This window comes from Centruroides vittatus, unplaced genomic scaffold (genome assembly GCF_030686945.1).
Source record: "Centruroides vittatus isolate TY-2023 unplaced genomic scaffold, ASM3068694v2 contig_2818, whole genome shotgun sequence".
Taxonomy (NCBI): domain Eukaryota; kingdom Metazoa; phylum Arthropoda; class Arachnida; order Scorpiones; family Buthidae; genus Centruroides; species Centruroides vittatus.
The window spans coordinates 509960-528892 of record NW_027121792.1 but is presented as its reverse complement, the minus strand read 5'-3'; the positions used below and the strand labels follow the sequence as shown (position 1 = coordinate 528892).

The 18933-nt window shown below is 29.8% G+C and overlaps 1 protein-coding gene across 2 annotated transcripts in view; it reads left to right on the top strand.

The window, feature by feature from the left end:
* LOC136972136 (nucleolin-like) overlaps window positions 1-18933 on the top strand; it is an 82343-nt gene that overhangs the window by 9873 nt on the left and 53537 nt on the right. For both annotated transcript variants that reach the window (XM_067266687.1, XM_067266688.1), the window contains exons 2-4: window positions 3032-3098; window positions 8618-9106; window positions 10337-10372. In XM_067266687.1, the coding sequence (XP_067122788.1) occupies window positions 3032-3098; window positions 8618-9106; window positions 10337-10372 (592 nt within the window). The remainder of the gene's footprint in view (window positions 1-3031; window positions 3099-8617; window positions 9107-10336; window positions 10373-18933) is intronic.

The window sequence follows — 18933 nt, the reverse complement described above, 5'->3', positions numbered from 1 at the left end:
TATATACATCTGTAACTATCTCTACCAGGCTTATTAGTAGAGATAATTTTAAAAAATGTTAAAAAAATGTACAGTACATTTACCCTACCTCAATGGGATAATTGTGTATACCTGTGTTTTTGTGCTTAGGGTGCTAAATATCTGGCATGGAAAATATGTAAATCAACATGAATCTTTAAGATGCAAAATGAACAAAGTTGGGCAATTTTATTTTACCGAGCAGATATAAAAAAGACAGGAAATTTGCATTGATACATACCAGAAGCTCACAAATTAATTTGATACAGAACTTTTTTGTTCTATAAAAATTAGGCTAACAAGAAAAGGTCACACATTTTTACATGTAGCAAAAATAATTTTCAAAAAACTGGATAGGTATTCAAAAGTAATATTAACTAACACTAAATCCAGCAAAATGTAGAAATTTTACTGTAAACTAATGCTTCCATCCATATGTAATTGGACATCTTAGTTTGAATTAGTCAGAATAGAACAGTAAAGTTAAATTAAACATTTAGAATTGCCAGAATGTTTTTAAAATTAGGAAAATGTCTAAAAATGTCTGGTATGGACCAGCAATTAATTTATCACAAACAGCTGTCTCAAGGCATAAAGATTGAATCAATTTCCTTGAAGTTAATTCCTGTTGCTCTTCTAAAGGCCCTGTAGATCTGAATTCTTTCTAGATGTTTCAATTGATGTAGATCTGCTTTTGGTCCAGGAGTCTTGCTTAGTCTAGGTTTACTTTCATATTATTTAGTGTATAAGTGGCAAGTACTATGCTGGTGAGGTTGTTATTGTTGATCAGGATAATACAGACACCTGAGAGGTGTTTTCTCTGTGAGGTCCTTGTTGTTTGTGAGAAGTGAGAAGATTGTAGTGTTTCTCTCAAATGTGATTTTAAGGCTGTAGCATTTGGCAATTTCCTGATATACAGAACACAAGTTATGAGACTGCTACATTAGATCCAATTTCAGGTAGTAATCAATCCATGTGTTGGTGTTGATGCAGGACCAGCTGTTCAACCAGATTTTCAGGGTAACTGTGCTGTTTAGCTAACTTCTTGATATATGCCAATTTTTTTTTGTAACAGCATGGGTGGAACAATGTGTATAGGGTAGTCAAATTAGAGTTCTAAACATCACATAGCTACTTTATATACAAACAGATTATGTTGTCAGAATATAGATCAAGCTGTGTGTCCTTTTAGAAAACCTTAGTTATCATTTGTCCATGGTGAATTAAGATGTGGATATCTAGGAAAAGTACATAGTGGAGCTCTCTTCCATTCTCAACAATAGGCTGTATGGATTGCTGTTACACAGCTATTTCTCACTTAACAATCTACTGTTTAACAGATATTTGGACTTGTAGCCAGCTCTTCATCATGAGGAATCTCCTTTCTCAGTCTGAATCTTGGGGATTCAATTTTGTAGTTTTAGTCTTGTTCTGCAGTTACTACATGAAGCACTTGCAATATCAAAGATTACTTATTTCATTTATAAATTTGTACTTTATTGTTCATCCCTGTAGTACAAGATATTAGAGTTACCTGACCAATTTTGTAAAATTGGTCAGGTAACTCTAATATTTTCAATGTACTCTCAATTTTACTCTTATGTAAAATTATGTAAAATTATGTAAATAATTTTACATAAGAGTAAAATTGGTCAGGTAACTTGTAGATCTAAAAGAATAAGAACAACCGAGACCCCTGAAGGCCGTGAAGTCTGACTTGAGCAACATCAAGTAAGAATGGCTTTGTCAAGGGCTGCAGAAACAGCATCACAACGTCAAGCTCAACTTGAAGCTCTTCTCAATTTTTCAATCTACTTTCTCATAAAAAAAATATTCCATCATGCTTGACTGGAGAATTTTTACATTTCAGACCTGTTTTTTTTTTTCAGATTAAGGAGAAATTCCAAAAAGTTTGTGTAAGAATTAATTATTATTTGAGCGAGGGGGGTGAGATCAACTGTTTATTAAGTTTGTTATTCTGATTTGGTAATAATTAAAAAAAAGATTACACAGTTCATTTATGAATTATTGTGATCTGTTTTAAAATTTTGAAAGTATAAAATTAAAAGTTTTTATCTATACTAATATTATAAAGAGGTAAGTAAGTTTGGATGTAGCAGGTAATCTCTGAAACTACTCATCCAATTTCAAAAATTTTTTTACCAATATTTAGAATGGACCTTCAGGGTGGACATAGGCTGTATATTATTCCATTAAACATTCATATAAATTAAAGATATCATCTAGGATTAAGGCTTTTATGTCCAACAGATGGCACTAATTCCGTGAGTACGACAGCCTAAGTTTGCTTTTCTGTGAGGATGAATTAAAGCAGATCATCTATCTATCTATATAAATAAAAATATAATGTTCATTTGTTCCTACTGATTCCTTTGAAATTTTGACACAACGTTTCTTTCAAATACGCACGTGTTTTTATATAATACACATGTCGAAATTGCCCCCACTAATGGGAGATCGACAGGATTTAAGGCTTACTGTGAAGAACTCTGCTTCTATTTATACTATTTTACATGCGTTTTTGATTGCGTTTTAATAGGGTACATCAACGGAATATACACTAAAAAGGGATTTTTCGATATTCCCCACGGGGAGAGGGATAGGATTAAGGCTTATCGTGAAGAACTTGGCTTTTATTAAACTATTTTAGGTGTGGTTTGTTGCGTTTTTATAGGGTGTCAAGAGAATGTACACTAAGAAGGGATTTTTGAAATTCCCCTTTGCAGGGAAGTGTTATACATTTATAATAGATACATTTTGAGCCACAACAATGCGTGGCTGGGTCTGCTAGTATGTTATAATTTTATTTTAAAAATATTTTATAGTTATTAAAATTTTAAAATGGTCTTATAAAAATTGAATATAATTGTCAGTACATAGATATATTGTATTGTGATATACAGTATAAACATTTTAATTAAGTATGTTTTAAAAAAGTCATTTATTTAAACACTGTTTTAAATGCTGACTGATGAAAACTTTTTAATTGCAGACTTCAAAAATGAATGAAAAAACTGAAAAAAGTGATGATGATGTTGTAATTCTTGATGAAGATAGAGGTTAGTTTAATCTTATTAAAATTTGTAGTAAATAATCTAATATGAAATTGAAAAAATTTGTTTTAAATAATTTTTTTTAAATCTAAATATAACATTAGATAATTTTCAATTTGATGTTCTGAGTATGTCTTACATGTGATTAGGTTTTCAAATTATACTGTAATATAATGCAACCATTGCTGCAATCACAAGAATTATTGTATTAAAAATTCTAATAATTTATTTTAAGATAATTCTTAATTTTATATATATTGTTGCAGATAGAATAATCTCATAAACAGAAAAATTATTTACGTGTACTAAATAAAATTTATTTATGTAAAAAAAAACAAACATTTAACAGAAAAAAGTGAAAATTGCTCTTTAGTCTTGAAACAGAATGGTTCCATGAGCATTTCTTCAATTTGAATAATTTTTAAAGATTGACATGGATTTCTTTCATTAGAAAGGATCCACCACAAAAATCTATTTTGCTCTATTTATAAATGAAAAATAATCTATATATGAGCTGTTTTCTTTGAAAGTGGTGTAAGTCCACTTTCCGCAAAAATTTACTGTATATTCCTACAGATTGTTATACCATCGTACAACAATGCCGAAAACATAAAAAGTTTATTTTACATGAAATGAAACGAGATGATTTTGTTTTTCGACGAAACAACTAGAAAATGCAATTCTAAGAAGACGAAAAAATACTACTGGTGAAGAGGTAAATTGGCTGAAGATATGTTGGATAAGGATTTTAAAAAGCAAACCATATACAATGCTGTATAAAACTTCATTTGATGGAAATGCGGAGTTTGAAACACTAGATTTATCCCCCAGACGTGGAAGACCACGAAAATTTGAAAATATAATACTAGCACCTTTATATCATCATGCCAGGTCCATCACATCCGAAAAATTCAATGATATGATGGATCTATTACCTTATATTCCTCCAATGCATTAGGACTATTTTCAAAAACTTCATAATGATAAAAATTAAAAATGGCACATATTGATATAAAGTTGTAATTAAAGTAATTTAAATGGCATTACTTGAAGAAATATTGAAATAAAGCCTTTTTATTTTGTTTTTTTTTACATATTTAATAAAAATTTCATAAAAAAATTGGTTTGTTCAATTGAAATCCCATATTTAATATTTTGTAAATGTGTGATTTTCACATTTTGTTGACTTTGAAAGTGGTGCAAGTCCATTTGAGGTCATCAAAAGTATAAATTTCTTTTAACTAATACTTTAAAAACGATCACATTATAAACTTAAATTAATTTAATGTTTAAAAAGCATAAAATGAGCGTATTAACATATACCAATATTTTTCAAACCATTCAAATACAAACCCTTAAATATCTCCATATAATATAAAATGGACATACACCACTTTCAAAGAAAATGGCTCATATGTTTTATTAAAACTTAAATTAGTTTTTTATTTTAGAAATAATTAAAAACAATTTATTTAATCTGTTTAAAAGAAAAATATCTTGCTTTAAAGATTTAATTTAACTAATTATTATTATTATAAATAATTTTAGAGTATTAGTATGATTCTTCATATTTCAAGTACAATTGATAAGAAATACTGTGTACTGTTCTTGAAATTTTTGTTTCAACTTTCCTTTTTTTGATGTAATATATATTCAGTCTTTGTTTAATTAAGATAAGAATAGTTATATTTTTTATCTATATTGTTATCATTACCAATGTTACAGTCGACACCTGGATAAATCAACACCATCAGTTAAGTAGTCACTTTTCTGTGGTCCCGGCCGACTTATGTAGGCATTAATGTTTAAAAACTCCAGTTTACTTGACACCGTTTAACTCGTCACCACTGGATAAGTTGACATACTTTTGCTGTCCCACACACTGATAAGTCGTCACCTCCTCCTGAAACAACGAATTCACTCTGCACGTGTGGTGCGAACTCATTTTTTTTTCAGGAGTGAGACTCGATTTATTTATTAATATATATATATACATATTAATAAAAATGCCTTAACATTTTATGTATTTTTATGTATAAAATAACAACAGATAAACAAAAATAAAATATACAATCTACATCAACGTCACACCAGAATCCAATTTTGCATTTTTTCATGCCAGAGGCATTAAGAATTCTTAGACGTTACTTGCCAACAATTTGCAATGCGAAGATGATGTTTTAAAGGCATTTGTGATTGTTGAAAAAGAAAGTTGAGATAGTTAAGTCTCAAAACAAACAACACTAAGTGAATTTTTCAGTTTTTCATCTACAGAGTAATTGTAAATGGAGGACACAATGTATTGTAAGCCTATACTACTGTATAATGCACTACTGTATTTTGTTAATTGTAGTTTTGTGGTTTTTTTTCCAACTTCGCTTTAGTCGTCACATTGGATAACTCGACACATTTCCACTTCCCCTTGGGGTGTTGACTTATGCGGAGTCGACTGTATATAGTTAATATCTATTTCATTTTAACTTTAACTGGCCTTTCCATTTTTTAAACTTTTTCTATGATTGTTACAAAATTTTAAAGTTATTCCAATTAGAAACAACAACTAAATATGCATCTATCAGAAACATCAATCTGTTTAGCAAACTTTGTACTGAAGGAGCTTTAAATAAAAATGCTAAAACATATATGTTCAAGTTTTCAGTTATTTTTTGTTGTTTATTTTAACATTGAATTTAACATTAAATTAGTTTATCAGATAAATTGTGCTTGCTATAGCTTTTCAGTCTATCTAAATCAAAGAGGTTATAGTATAAGGAGTGAACATGCCCAATCCTTCCTGCAGTAACACTTGAAACTAGAAAACAGCAATGGGTACAGTCTAGGAAGCCCCACTTTCTACCACTCTTTTTAATGATATTGCAATGCAGTGATGAATTTAAAGTTAAAGAAATGACACATGTAAACAATTTCTTCTTTTATTTTGCACAAAATGCACAGAAAAAAAACCTGCTGCAGTTTTGGAAGGCTCTTAGTATCTTGGAACGTATATCATTATTAGACAACACATTATTATTGACCAACAAAGATTATCTGTTTTGCAAGTTTTTGTCATAGTAAATTTTTGTGTATTTTTTCTGTTTTTTTTCCCCTCCCTCTGCAGCATAATAGAAACAGATCTGTAAATATTTTGATGAAATAATCTTGATTAAATAGTTCACATGATTGTTTAGAGAAGGGGTCTCAAAACTAAAATGCAGTAAAAGGCCAGTCAAGTAGATATACGAGGGTTGTTCATCCCATGACTTCCTGTAAACTATTGCCAAGTTTGATAACATTCTGTCCAATAGTTTTCCTTTTATGGCCATTTCAAAATGAAACTTTAATTATAATGACCCTGTATATATAAACATTACAAAACCCAATAAATTTTTAAAGCCAAACAGTGGTTGTTTGGCTTTACAAATGTTTTGTGATGTTTGTTTAAATCAGTGAAATGTTATTCTACTTCCTCCATTCTTTTTTTGCTTGTTACTGCACTTCCAAACACAGCAGATGGCTATTTCTCATAATAATATGTAAAACTAAGTCAAAAACTCTGTCTTCCAAAGTGAATTCAAAAAGAGGGTAGCACTAGAGTGGTGACTTCCAGAAAGTTTTCCTCTTTCTGGCTTCAGCCTTGTGACATCATATCCTCCTTTATACTATAATGTTCTTGGTCCAAACACTGACATCTAAAGTCTCTCTGGACATTTTAAAAACTTAAAAACATTTAATCAAGATTTTTATTTAAGAACACTTAACATGTGAACTTGTTCGAGATCTAGTCTAATTCTCTTATTAACTATAACACCTGATGTGCTAAAAAGACTGAGAAAACTGTCGATGGTGGAGTTTTGTGTAATTTTGTTTTTGATATCAAGTATAGATTAATTTTATTATAAAAATACTGTATTTACTCACATATAAGACAACCTCACATATAGGATGAGGTGTAACTTTAAAGATCAAAATAAAGAAAATTAGATTTATTAATACAATTCTAATTTTATTTCATTTAATCACAAGTCTTATCTCGTCTACGTGCCATATCAGAAATCCTGATGTCGGCAAGCATCTGGCACGGGTTAGCAAGTGGATAGTAATGCACCTAGGTGTATCCTAGGGGAAGTTACAACCAGAGTGGTTCCTCGTTGCCTTCTTTGGAGTGTGATGTTATGCGAGGGGGAATGCCTTCTGAGAGGACTTGTAAGGGAAACTGGCTTCTATTCAGGTGTTACAAATGTGGAGAAAACTCAGAAAACTCCACGTGGCCAGCTCATCCAAGCGTGGCGTGAACCTGCAATCGAACTCCCAGTGTTTTAACGATAGAACTGCTCGGCCACTGGTGTAATCACAAGTAAAATATCAAATAAATGTAAATGCACACATTGTCTCGCAAAACTTACTGGCATTTTAAACTTTAACAAAAAATCCTGTAAAATCGACAACATAATTTGTTCATGTAAAGCTGGACAATTTAGAACCTTTTTTTGCCAATTCTTAACAGTTGAATCCACTCTGTCAATTACACTTATGCAGTGTTGCCACCTTTTCAAAATTGTTGACCCTGATGGCATGTCAGGTTTGTTTGAACAGAAGTCCCTGACGCATGCACAATGTTATTTTACTATGCGAAGAATAACTTGCACGCCAGTTCTAAACCAATTAGGGACTTGTGTAGGAACAACTTAAATTAAGAAATGAAATAACAGCTTTAAAGAGCTGAGAAGCAAAAAAAGAGAAAAGGTTGACAGGTTGCAATGTACATCGGCGTAAGGTGGCGAATTAAGTTTCGGCGAGAGAGTGAAGTCTTTCGAGTCTTTTAAAATAAAGTAAATTTATAAAAATATTTGCTAGTACTTTGTTTCATCATAATTTCACAATTTTTACAAAATCCTGGACAAAATTAATCGTTAACCCAGACAATGAATTAAAAACCAGACGGTGGCAACACTACCTTATGAGTTTCTCCGAATTCTGATTTCTGAATAATTATGTTTTCATGTGGGAATGGATTAAAACTTATATCGTGCTCCCGTGTGATTTTTGGAATTTCAATCTGGAATTCAATTCAAAAGCTTTGCTATTCCTATTGCTATTCATCTTTACTCCTGACAATATACAAGAATGATTCAAACACCTAGATAAAATACTTACATTTTTAAATAGAAGAGCGTAAGCATCCGGTAAAAAAGCAAATACACAGTTCACAAAAATTATTGGCAAAAACGCAAAGAATCTTTTGCTTGTGCGTATAGGACAACCTAGGAATTTGAAGCTGTGATAAATGAATAAAATCCTCATCTTATATGCGAGTAAATATGATGATAATCAATATATCTCTAATTGGGTATAATTTTGGGTAGTGATAAATGAATAAAATCCTCATCTTATATGCGAGTAAATATGATGATAATCAATATATCTCTAATTGGGTATAATTTTGGGTAGTGATAATTGGGTATAATTTGCCTAACAAAAATAAATATAATGTGATTATGTTGTTATTTATTTTTCAATTTATTTAGATGGAGAGGATATTGCATTGGATTCTGCTGAAGCATTAGAAGAAACTGAAAAGCAGGAATATGAAAACGATGAGAACAGTATGGCAGAAGAAGATAGTGATGACGACGACGATGATGATATTGATGATGATGAAGATGATATACAATATATTGATGAAGTTGGAGGTGATGATGATGATGTCTTAAGTGATGAAGAAGGAAAAGAAGCTGGAGGTGGTGATGCTAGTGATGGTGAGGGAGGAACAGAAGATGCAGCTAAGGAGAGTGAAGATGGTGACAAGAAAAACAAAAAACTAAAAGATAAAGCTTCACAAAAAACTGAAGATAAAAATAAGAGATCAGGGAAAGATGATGCTTCAAAACAATCATCATCAAAATCAAGATCAAGTTCACATTCAAGATCAGAGAAAAAACGATCAAGTGAACGTAAAAGAAAAGACGATGGCAGAGAATCAAGAGATGATAGCATTCCACGAAAGAGACGTTCTGGTAAATATTATTGTATTTCTCTTAATATTAAATCTAATAAAATCAATTTTTTATTAATTATTAGTTAGAAGTTTTCTAAAAATTTTAATAAATTGTTTAAAAAAATATTTATGGTTAGAACTAAAGGTTTCCAAAGTAGTCAATATCAATTTTCAGCTTGACTAAAAAAACAGTTCATTAAAATCAGCTCAATGTGTTATGTATACGACAGTTCAGGATGTAAATTTTTACACTAAAGAAGTATTTTCTAAAAAAACAATATGTGGATTAGTACTGGCTTACTAGCGTTGTTTGTTTGTTATTAACTGTATTAGCAAAAATAAAAGGAGGTGGAATCAATAAAAGATCAAGGTTAATTTCTATTACAAAAAAATCAAAATATAGTAGAGCATCGTTTTATCTGAATCAGTTGAAGACTGGGGTTGTTCGGATAACCAATTATGTACGAAAAAATATATTAACCTACCCGATGTTGAAATTTTTCTCCATTGCGTGTCGCTTCGTGTTGAATTTTCGTCGATTTTAAGCCTAACGAAAATTTTTATAATAATAATTGAGGCTATTGTATCGTTAAAAATTATTTCTTTATTTTGTACAAACAAAATAAGTATATTGAAAAATTTTAAAACAAAAAAATTATACTTTAGAAGTTAATCTAGTATCAAAAACATTCGATTCAGCACGACACAGTCAGACTGGAAAGCTTTAGGTTAACCAACGTTTTGGTTGACCAGTTTTCGGATAAACGATGCTCTACTGTAATTGGTATTTTTAGAATTTGATACATCATTACTGGCATTTGTCCTATTGAATCCAAAAAATTGATACAGATAATTGTTCAAAAAATTTCTACAAATTTTTTTTATGAAGTTGATGACTTTTCATTAAACTATATATTATATTTTTATATATATACAGTATATAAAATTACATTTGTAAATGTTTGAATTACATTTAATTACATGACAATAGTCTTATTTTCTAGAACATATTACTGATCAGTTGCTTTTTTAGATATGTACTAATACAATTTTTAATATTAAATAAAATTAGATATGGAAATATTAAACTATTTCAAAGTTTTGGCCTATAAATATAAATTTTCCTGTTAAAATTTATTTGCTCATTTTATGAAAGAATGTTTTAAAATTAATATAATAATAAATTAATTTCTACATTTATTAAATTTTAAAAAATACAAATAAAACCTTTTAATATATTTCTTTACAGGAATAGATACTGAATCTATTGATAGAAAAAGAAAGAGTAAGTATTTCTAAAATTTAATAAAATTATAACTTTTTTAAAGTGTAATTTTAAAAAGTTTTGTCTTATTTCAAAACAATGCTTTCTTTTTATTATTTTTAATCATTTGTAAGTATTAGAGAGCTTTGTGCTTTTGTGGTGATATATTTTCTGTTTATTATTCAAAAAAAAGAATAAAAATAATTAAAGAAATCGAATTTCTTGATGCAGTTTAAGCTGTTTTAAACATTAACATGATTTTTATTATTGCTAAAAGTTGTTCAGTTATAAGTTTCCACATTTGAAACAGTTTAACGATGAAAGTTTTGTGCTGAAATAACTTTCTAATCTGTTTTGTGTTAATTTCTGCTAAGGATTATTATTGCATTTTGTGAAAATTCAGGTTATAAGTTTAATTAATTGATTTCTAAATATGAAATCAAATCTAATAAATGTTAAAAATTTAGCTGTTACTTAATTAGTATCAGGTTACAATATGGCCAATTAATTAATAAAATATCAGTTATTTTAACTGGAGATAGGCAGTTAAGCTCCTCCTCTCACTTTAAATTTAATAATTTGGTCTGAAAGTAAAGATCAGATGAAAGTCTGGGTTAATGGTAACTGACAATGCACATGGACAGCAAGAATTGCAGATTTGATCCTGCTGTGTGTCAATCTTTTCTTCCAAAACATTTTAGATTAAATCAATTTATTCCTAAATATTAAATTGGATGACTTGGATGGCATATGTAATAAGATATTCTACTTTTCTGGAATTTCAGGTTTAAATTTTGGATTTGTTTTTATGATTATAACTAAATTAATTAGATATTATTAAAACTGTCGCTTTTTTAAAAAATTATAAATTATTTTTTAAAAATATTAAAAAATAATTAGATGAAAAACTTTGTGTAACAATTAGCACTGCTTTGAGCAAAATATCACTCCTATGTATATTTTGTCAAAAACAGTGCTATAAAAATAGTGATGCCAAAACTACTTCTAAAATAATATATATTGGAAGTGGAACCTCATCACAACATTTATTTATATAATTAAATTCAATTTCATTAATTTTTTAGCTCTTAATTATTTTTATGCTGAAAATGTTAAATTTTATGTTTGTAATATTTAAGAGAGAGATTACTGTTTATAAAATACGATTTTAATATTTATAGTTTGTTTCAAAAGTTAATTTTAATTGGACTCGTTGAGTTGATGAGATGAATCTAGAGTTAATACGGATTATTTTAAAAATTATTTTAAGTGACATCTAGGATTGCAAAAATTTTACATCTAAATACAGTAGAGCATCATTTATCCGAAAGCCGGTCAACTGAAACATTGGTTAACTGAAAGCTTTCCAGTCGGACTGTGTCGTGCTAAATCGAACGTTTTTGATACTAGATTAACTTCTAAAGTATAGTTTTTTGTTTTTATATTTTTCAATATATCTATTTTGTTTGAACAAAATGCAGAAATAATTTTTAACGATACAATAGCCTCGATTATTATTATAGAAATTTTCGTTAGGCTTAAAATCGACGAAAATTCAACACGAAGCGACATGCAATGGAGAAAATTTTCAATATGCGATAGGTTAATACATTTTTTCGTACATAATTAGTTATCCGAAAAATCAGTTATCCGAACAATCCCAGTCCCCAGTTGATTCAGATAAACGATACTCTACTGTAATTATTTAGGCAAAATGAATTTATACCAAAATTAAGATCTGAATATGTACTTTTAAAAATTGCGAGAAAAAAACAAAATGACAATATTAAAATGCGCGTGTTATTTATAAAAAGACATTTTTAAAATTATAAATAATAATACTTCTGAAGTTTTAAAATTGGCATGAATAATAATTTTCATAGTTATAAATTATCTTAACTACAAATTGATTTATGGTTTTATTTTTATATTGTTGTTTTGAAGATTGAATATTGGTTGCATGATTAAAATAAACTATCAATACACTATATTATCACAATGCCACATTACTTTGGAGTACAATCAGTTTTTCTACTAAGTGCTTTTGGACACTTCTTGTTCATCATCAGGGTTCAAGTTTCATGAAATATATTCTGAATTCCTATCAAATGTTAATCGTATTTGAATGCTGTTTCTAAAATTCAAATGGTTATGTTTTTTATCTCCAGTAGTGCTTTCTATATAATTTTTGAAAATCATTAAAAAGACATTAAGTTTATTGCCATTTAAGTATTCTGATATCTATTTTCTTAATTTCTCCAAATCAGCCATTTCCATGTTGATGATATTCTCCACACCTTTAACATTAATAAAGTCTCTTTTCAGGCTTTCGCCATATATTTTTTAACTTTTCCATTATTATATTATCATTCCTCTTTACTGTTAATACAGTAAAACTTGCCTAAAACATGACTTGAATATAACAGAAAAGAATAAAGAGAAGAAAAATTTTAGAACAGAGTGATTTTCTATGCTAAATTTTACTATAATCAGAAATCTAATGCAGAGACAGAAGATTTTGGATAAGGAGAGTGTAATATAACTTGAATAAAGCATAAAATTAGGATTCTACTTAGACAAATAAATAAAATTTCTCATAAGTATAATGGTCACTGCACATCATTACAAAATACAGGATGTGGCAGAAAGAATGTTCTGATTTGGCAGAAGCGTTGCTTCGCTCTTAATAGGGGTACAGCAGTAGGCATGGTCTCTTTTGATCTGTCTGTGCATGCCATTTGTAGTTACTGTCATGGCGTGGAGCGGAGAGCATCGTGCTTTTTTTGTTGTTGAGTTTGTTACAAACGGTGAATCTGTGATAACGACACAACGGGCCTTCTAAATACGCTTTCAGCTTGGGCGTCATGATCCGGTTCCGGCTGCACCAACAATTCGTCGTTGGGTTTCAAATTTTAGACCGAACAGGTTCAGCTTTAAAAAGAAAGAGTCCTGGCTGCCCTAGAAGTGTAACAAGACCAGAAGATGTGGAAGTTGCCAGAGCTTCCATCCATACAGCAGTCTTCTAAGTGATCTGCATGCAAACACGCAGCTGCATTAACCCCTTCTTTCCTACTTTTTTTTTAAATTATGTAATTAAACATAATTAATTATATTAAAAATAATAAAAATGAAAAAAAAACGAAAGAAATGTGTTAATTTTGAAGAAAAAGCTTCGAAGTACAATTTCCTTTTTCTCGCCTTAGCGCGAAACTTGACACTGATGAGTCATTGTTTACACAGCTGGATGACCTTGAGAACAGCTGGTGTCGTGTTTCGCGGGACATTCTCATGAAACTCTCGGGTGGAGAAGGGTAAAAAGTAGGGTGAATACTAGATGGAGGGATATTTCAAAATTTTTTTTTTTAATTACGATTTTAATTGAAATTTCCGACCCCCCCGACTTAATTACACGTAATTATAAAAAAATCTATTAATTAAAAAAATTAAAAAACTATTGGATGTTGTTTTTTACATCAGAAAATAGCTTTAAATAACTTTACCGAAGTAAAATCGGTGCGCTAGAACTTTAGAAGGATGAATAAAGTTCATAAAAAAATCCCATAAAAAAACAATTAAGTGTTAATTGCCCCTCATTAAGGGTTAATTAAAATCGCAATAAAATTTTTTCGCGCGGGTAAAAATTTTTCAAAAAATTTGGGGACTGAAAAAACATCCGAAAAATCAAAAAAAAATTTTTTTTTCTCCCGAGGGTCTAAAAACCCATTTTCGGTGTAACGCTATGTAAGCCGATCGAACTGAGTTCGATTGCGGACAGAAAGGGGTTAAACATGTCTGATCAAAGTCTCCGCAGACTTTTACACAGCTCGCTCCACATGCATCCCTACAAAATAATGGTCGTTCAGGAGTTGAATGATAGGGATTATGCAATCCGTAAAACTTTGTGTCAGGATATTCTGCAGAGCATTCCCCCAACAGTGGTACTGATCTTTAGTGACGAAGCCCATTTTCATTTATAGGGGATGGTCAATAAACAGAATTTTAGGTACTCCTCGAGAACTCCACCTGCGAACATTCCATAGTCCAAAAGTTACGGTTTGGTGTGCCTTAGGTGATTTTGGAGTGTGGGGTCCTTATTTCTTTGAAGAGGGTGATGTTACAGTGACAGTAGTGTCAGAGCGCTATTGTCAATTGCTTGAAAATTTTCTTCGTCCATTAGTTAACGGTTTATTCAACGATCATGATCCAGAAGATGTATGGTTTCAGCAAGATGGTGCCATGTCACATACCTCTAGACGGTCACTTGGAATTCTCAGAAACTTGTTTTTGGGTCATCTTTTCTCTTTACGGGATGATATTGGTCGGCCACCGCATTCGCATTTGACCCCATGTGATTTTTTTCTGTAGGGCTATCTCAAAAGTGTACCAACACCGACCAACAAATTTGCAAGAACTCAAGGCAGCAATTACGCAAGAAATCAAGGCGATCCCGCTGGACATGGTCCACGGATTAATGCAAAATTTCCGAAAAAGACTTCAAAACTGCATCGACATTGACAGTCGCCATTTAACTGATGTACTCTTCAAAACCTAATGGATGACAATGGCATACTGTGTACTTATCATGTATAAAAGATTTTTTTCTCTATCTTGCTTTGTATTTTTTTTTTATTGTTGTTCCAAATCAGAATGTTCTTTCTGCCGCACCCTGTATATTCTAATAATGAGTTTCTTTTTCATAGTAGTTTTCACATGACAAGGAAACACAGGAACCCAGGGATGGCAACAAATACTAATGTTAAGTAGTATTTGTTGGGATTAAGCAAATACTTACAAGAATTGAATGAGGTATCAATAACAAAATTCTCAGTAACAGTCAACAAATGTAATTCATTGAAAATAGTGTGAATAAGGTAACACAATGCTGCCAATTTGTTTTGTTTGAGTGTTTACTAACCAATGCTGCCAATTTGTTTGTGGAGTGTTTACTAACTAGTACTGAGTATTTGAGAACAAGTTGATTAACATTATTGGTAATACTGTTCTATTAAAAAAAATTTATGGAGAAAAAGGCTATGAAACCTGTTGCAAATTTTTTTTTGCTAATTTGTAATTTACGTTTAGTTTTTATCAGTTGATAGTTTGAGTAATCAGAATCTTAAGGTTTCTCTAATATTCTTAAATTAATATTGTAATTTCTGAAATGCATCTAGGTAAAAAAAGTTGTTGATTGAATAGTATTTTTGGAGTCTGTGGATGTGATAATTCCTAGAAAATAATGGTGTCTGAACAAGTTACATATTGAAATTTAATATTTTAAGTTTTATTTTGAGTAATACTCATGAAATAACTTAATAACTCTTGCTTAATGTATAATAATAATAATAATTTATAAATGAGATCTGTGACATAATATTCACAAAAATATTATATAATACTTAGTCTACAAAAAAATTAATAAAATCTTGCATATAAACAAAATTATTTTTTGTCTTTTATGCTGACTGTAGTAATATTCCAACAATATCAGATAACATAGAAGGTATCTATTCCCTTTATACCACTTCTCCAGTCCTGTGGATCATATCTGAAGTTCAAAGCTTTTATTAAGCCACCAACGTTGTTGTTATCAGTTGCAAAATAGGTAACAAAACTTTTGTGGTGGATGAATTCTTCTTTATACCTTGAAAAGGAATAAAGAAAAATTCCTTGCAAAGGTATACTATCCACAGATGTAGCAGAAAAATTTGTTGAGGCATTTTCTAGAAAATTCGAAATAATTGCTGTTAATTAGACAATTATTAAGAATAATAAAATAATGCTTTGTATGTTGTTACATAAATTAAAATTAGTGATGTAACGAATATTCGGTTATTACCCGGTATTCGGCCGAATACCGAATATTTAAATCACTATTCGGCCAAATACCGAATACCTAAAAACAGGAGTAAGAAATAACAAAAACACAATAAATTAATCATTTTTGTAACTTTTATTAATGCTGAACATTAAACTATAATTATTAAAGTTAATAAGAAATAGCATCTAACTCTAGTATTAAATTATTTCGTAGTTAAATAATAATATAGCCTTTATCTAGCCCGATATGGCATTGATGGTGTGTAGGTTAGAATGTATTGGGCATTAATGTTATTGTTTAGTTAATTATGTTATATTCGTATTCGCTTATATTTTAATATTTTTTTACAATATTTTAAAATGATTTACGAAACGTTTTATTGAAACTTATCGTATTTAATTAATGAAAGAAGAATTTATCTATTTCTAGATGAGTAACTAATATATAATTTATTTTATATATAAAGCAAAGAATGAGCATTTTTCATTATATACAAAAGATAACATTTGAAATCATGTTAATTTTAAAAATATTGACAAAAACAATAGCAACAAAATATCACAAAACTTCACAAATAGAAACTCCCCAATAATATATTTGAACCGTTCCACAACTGGGGAGAAACTAGACCATATTATGTCACCACTAAAGTATATCCTTAGTGTACTATTCAGTCTACAAATACGTAGTAAAAACAAAATTTTAGTGTTTAATTAAAGAGTTAAAATGATCTATTGCAAATAAAAGAACTTACAACAACAATAAAAGATCAAATAAAAGAACTACCAACAACTGCCGAATCATATCTGGCTATTTATGGCTATTACATAAATTATAAACCAATTTGGCACTAGAGGTAGACGTTAGGCTCCATCTCATATTAAGTTTAATAATTATAATTTAATTAATTAATTTAAATAATTTAGACCTAATGGAAGAAAAAATCGTAGTAACAGCGGGCCAATAGAGAGCACGGTGCACGATCCTTGCATAATGAGGTTTGTGCGCTAATTTTTATATGTGCGTTAATCAAGCCGAATAGTTTGGCCGAATATTCAGCCATTCGGCAATGCTCCAATATTCGGTATTCGGTTGGGGCCGAATATACTATTCGTTACATCACTAATTAAAATACATATATACTCACTTTATATATTCAGTAACAAGATAAATCAGCTTAAATACAAGCTATAAACTCAATGCTTAGTAGTTTGACAGTGACTTGTAAATTAACATTATGTAGACTAATAACACAACTATCAATATCTAAAACAGAAGCTAAGGAGTTGATGATGCCAACTTTCCTACCAAAAATTTCCTGTATTTGTCACAAACAGTGAATTTAAGTAAAATGAGGCTTTTATATATTTATAACTAAAAAAACTGTTCTCAATAGCAAAATTCTGATTTAAGATTTGAATTTCTCGTAAAAAATGCTTCAAAAATACTTATTTTCATCTATAAAGCCTCTGTTAAACAGTATATAATTATATGATTGAACTTAATTATTAATTAGGATATTAAAATTACTTAGGAAGTCAGATCACAGAATATTATGGTCTTTTATATAACTATAATGTGACTAGAACTTTTGACAATAGAGTGAAATGCTAATTCTTGATATTCAGATTGGCTTATTTGCTATTATTTGTTTGTGCTCATAAGAATTGCATCTAAGGACTGACTCAGTATTTGAATACCCAGTATAAGTTTTCAGGAATAATAAAATCTTTTTAGAATCAAATAACATGCTTTACAGCATATAAGAGAGAACTTTTATCCAAAAAAGGTTTAATTAAAAAAATCAGTTTTCTGTTTTTATATGTGAAGTTGCAATTTCCTGTGGGCTAATGAATTCCCCAAATGGCTTTCAGTAGACTACAGTGTAACCTCTGTCAATCCCAACCTTTGAATAAAAATGTTTTTGTTAATTAAATTTTTTATTTTTAATAATTTTAACTATTTAAAATGGAATTATTGCAAATTTTAGTTAGATAACATAAGACAATTATTAATCATTTGTTTGTCATGTGCTTCCAATTCTTCAAAGTTACACAATAACTTCTCAACACTTACATGTTACTTAATATGAACTGTAGATTTTCAACCCAAAATATATTTTGGACAGAAGAATTTTCAAATTTTTTTTTATCTAAGACTGATGTATGAAAAAATGTATACAGTGAAAACTGCTTAGGTGACCACCTGCATTTAACAGACACCTGTTGAAACGGGCAAAAATTCCTGGCACGGAATAGTTTATATATAGCGTCTTCGCATAAGTTACCTGTATTAAACGACCTCCTGTATAACGTGACTGTGGGCATTGATTTTTGGGTCTAAACAACATAAGACAACTGTAATAAGCAGCCACTTCCGCGAATATATCTGCTCTAAACTATCGTTCGAACCCATCTGAACAACGTTTCCCTTTCCTAATATAATGAATTAGTCTAAACTCTTGTTGGAATCCACTCTCCCACCCTTGAAATTAGGTGCAGGTATTAATTAATGAATTAGTCTAGCAACAAAGGAAATTTATTTCAGTTTGTTCGAAAAACGAAAGAAATGCAAAGTGCTGTCATTAGAAGATCGTGTTAAAATTATCAGAGAAAGTGAAAATGGTTTATCAGAACGGCAATTAGGGAACTGTGGGAAAATGAAATTTATTTTACCGTAGACCTACAGTATTTTCCTTAAGGGTATAAATTATTGTACACGATATAATTAATCAGCTGATCTCATTGTTTGATAAAATTTATTT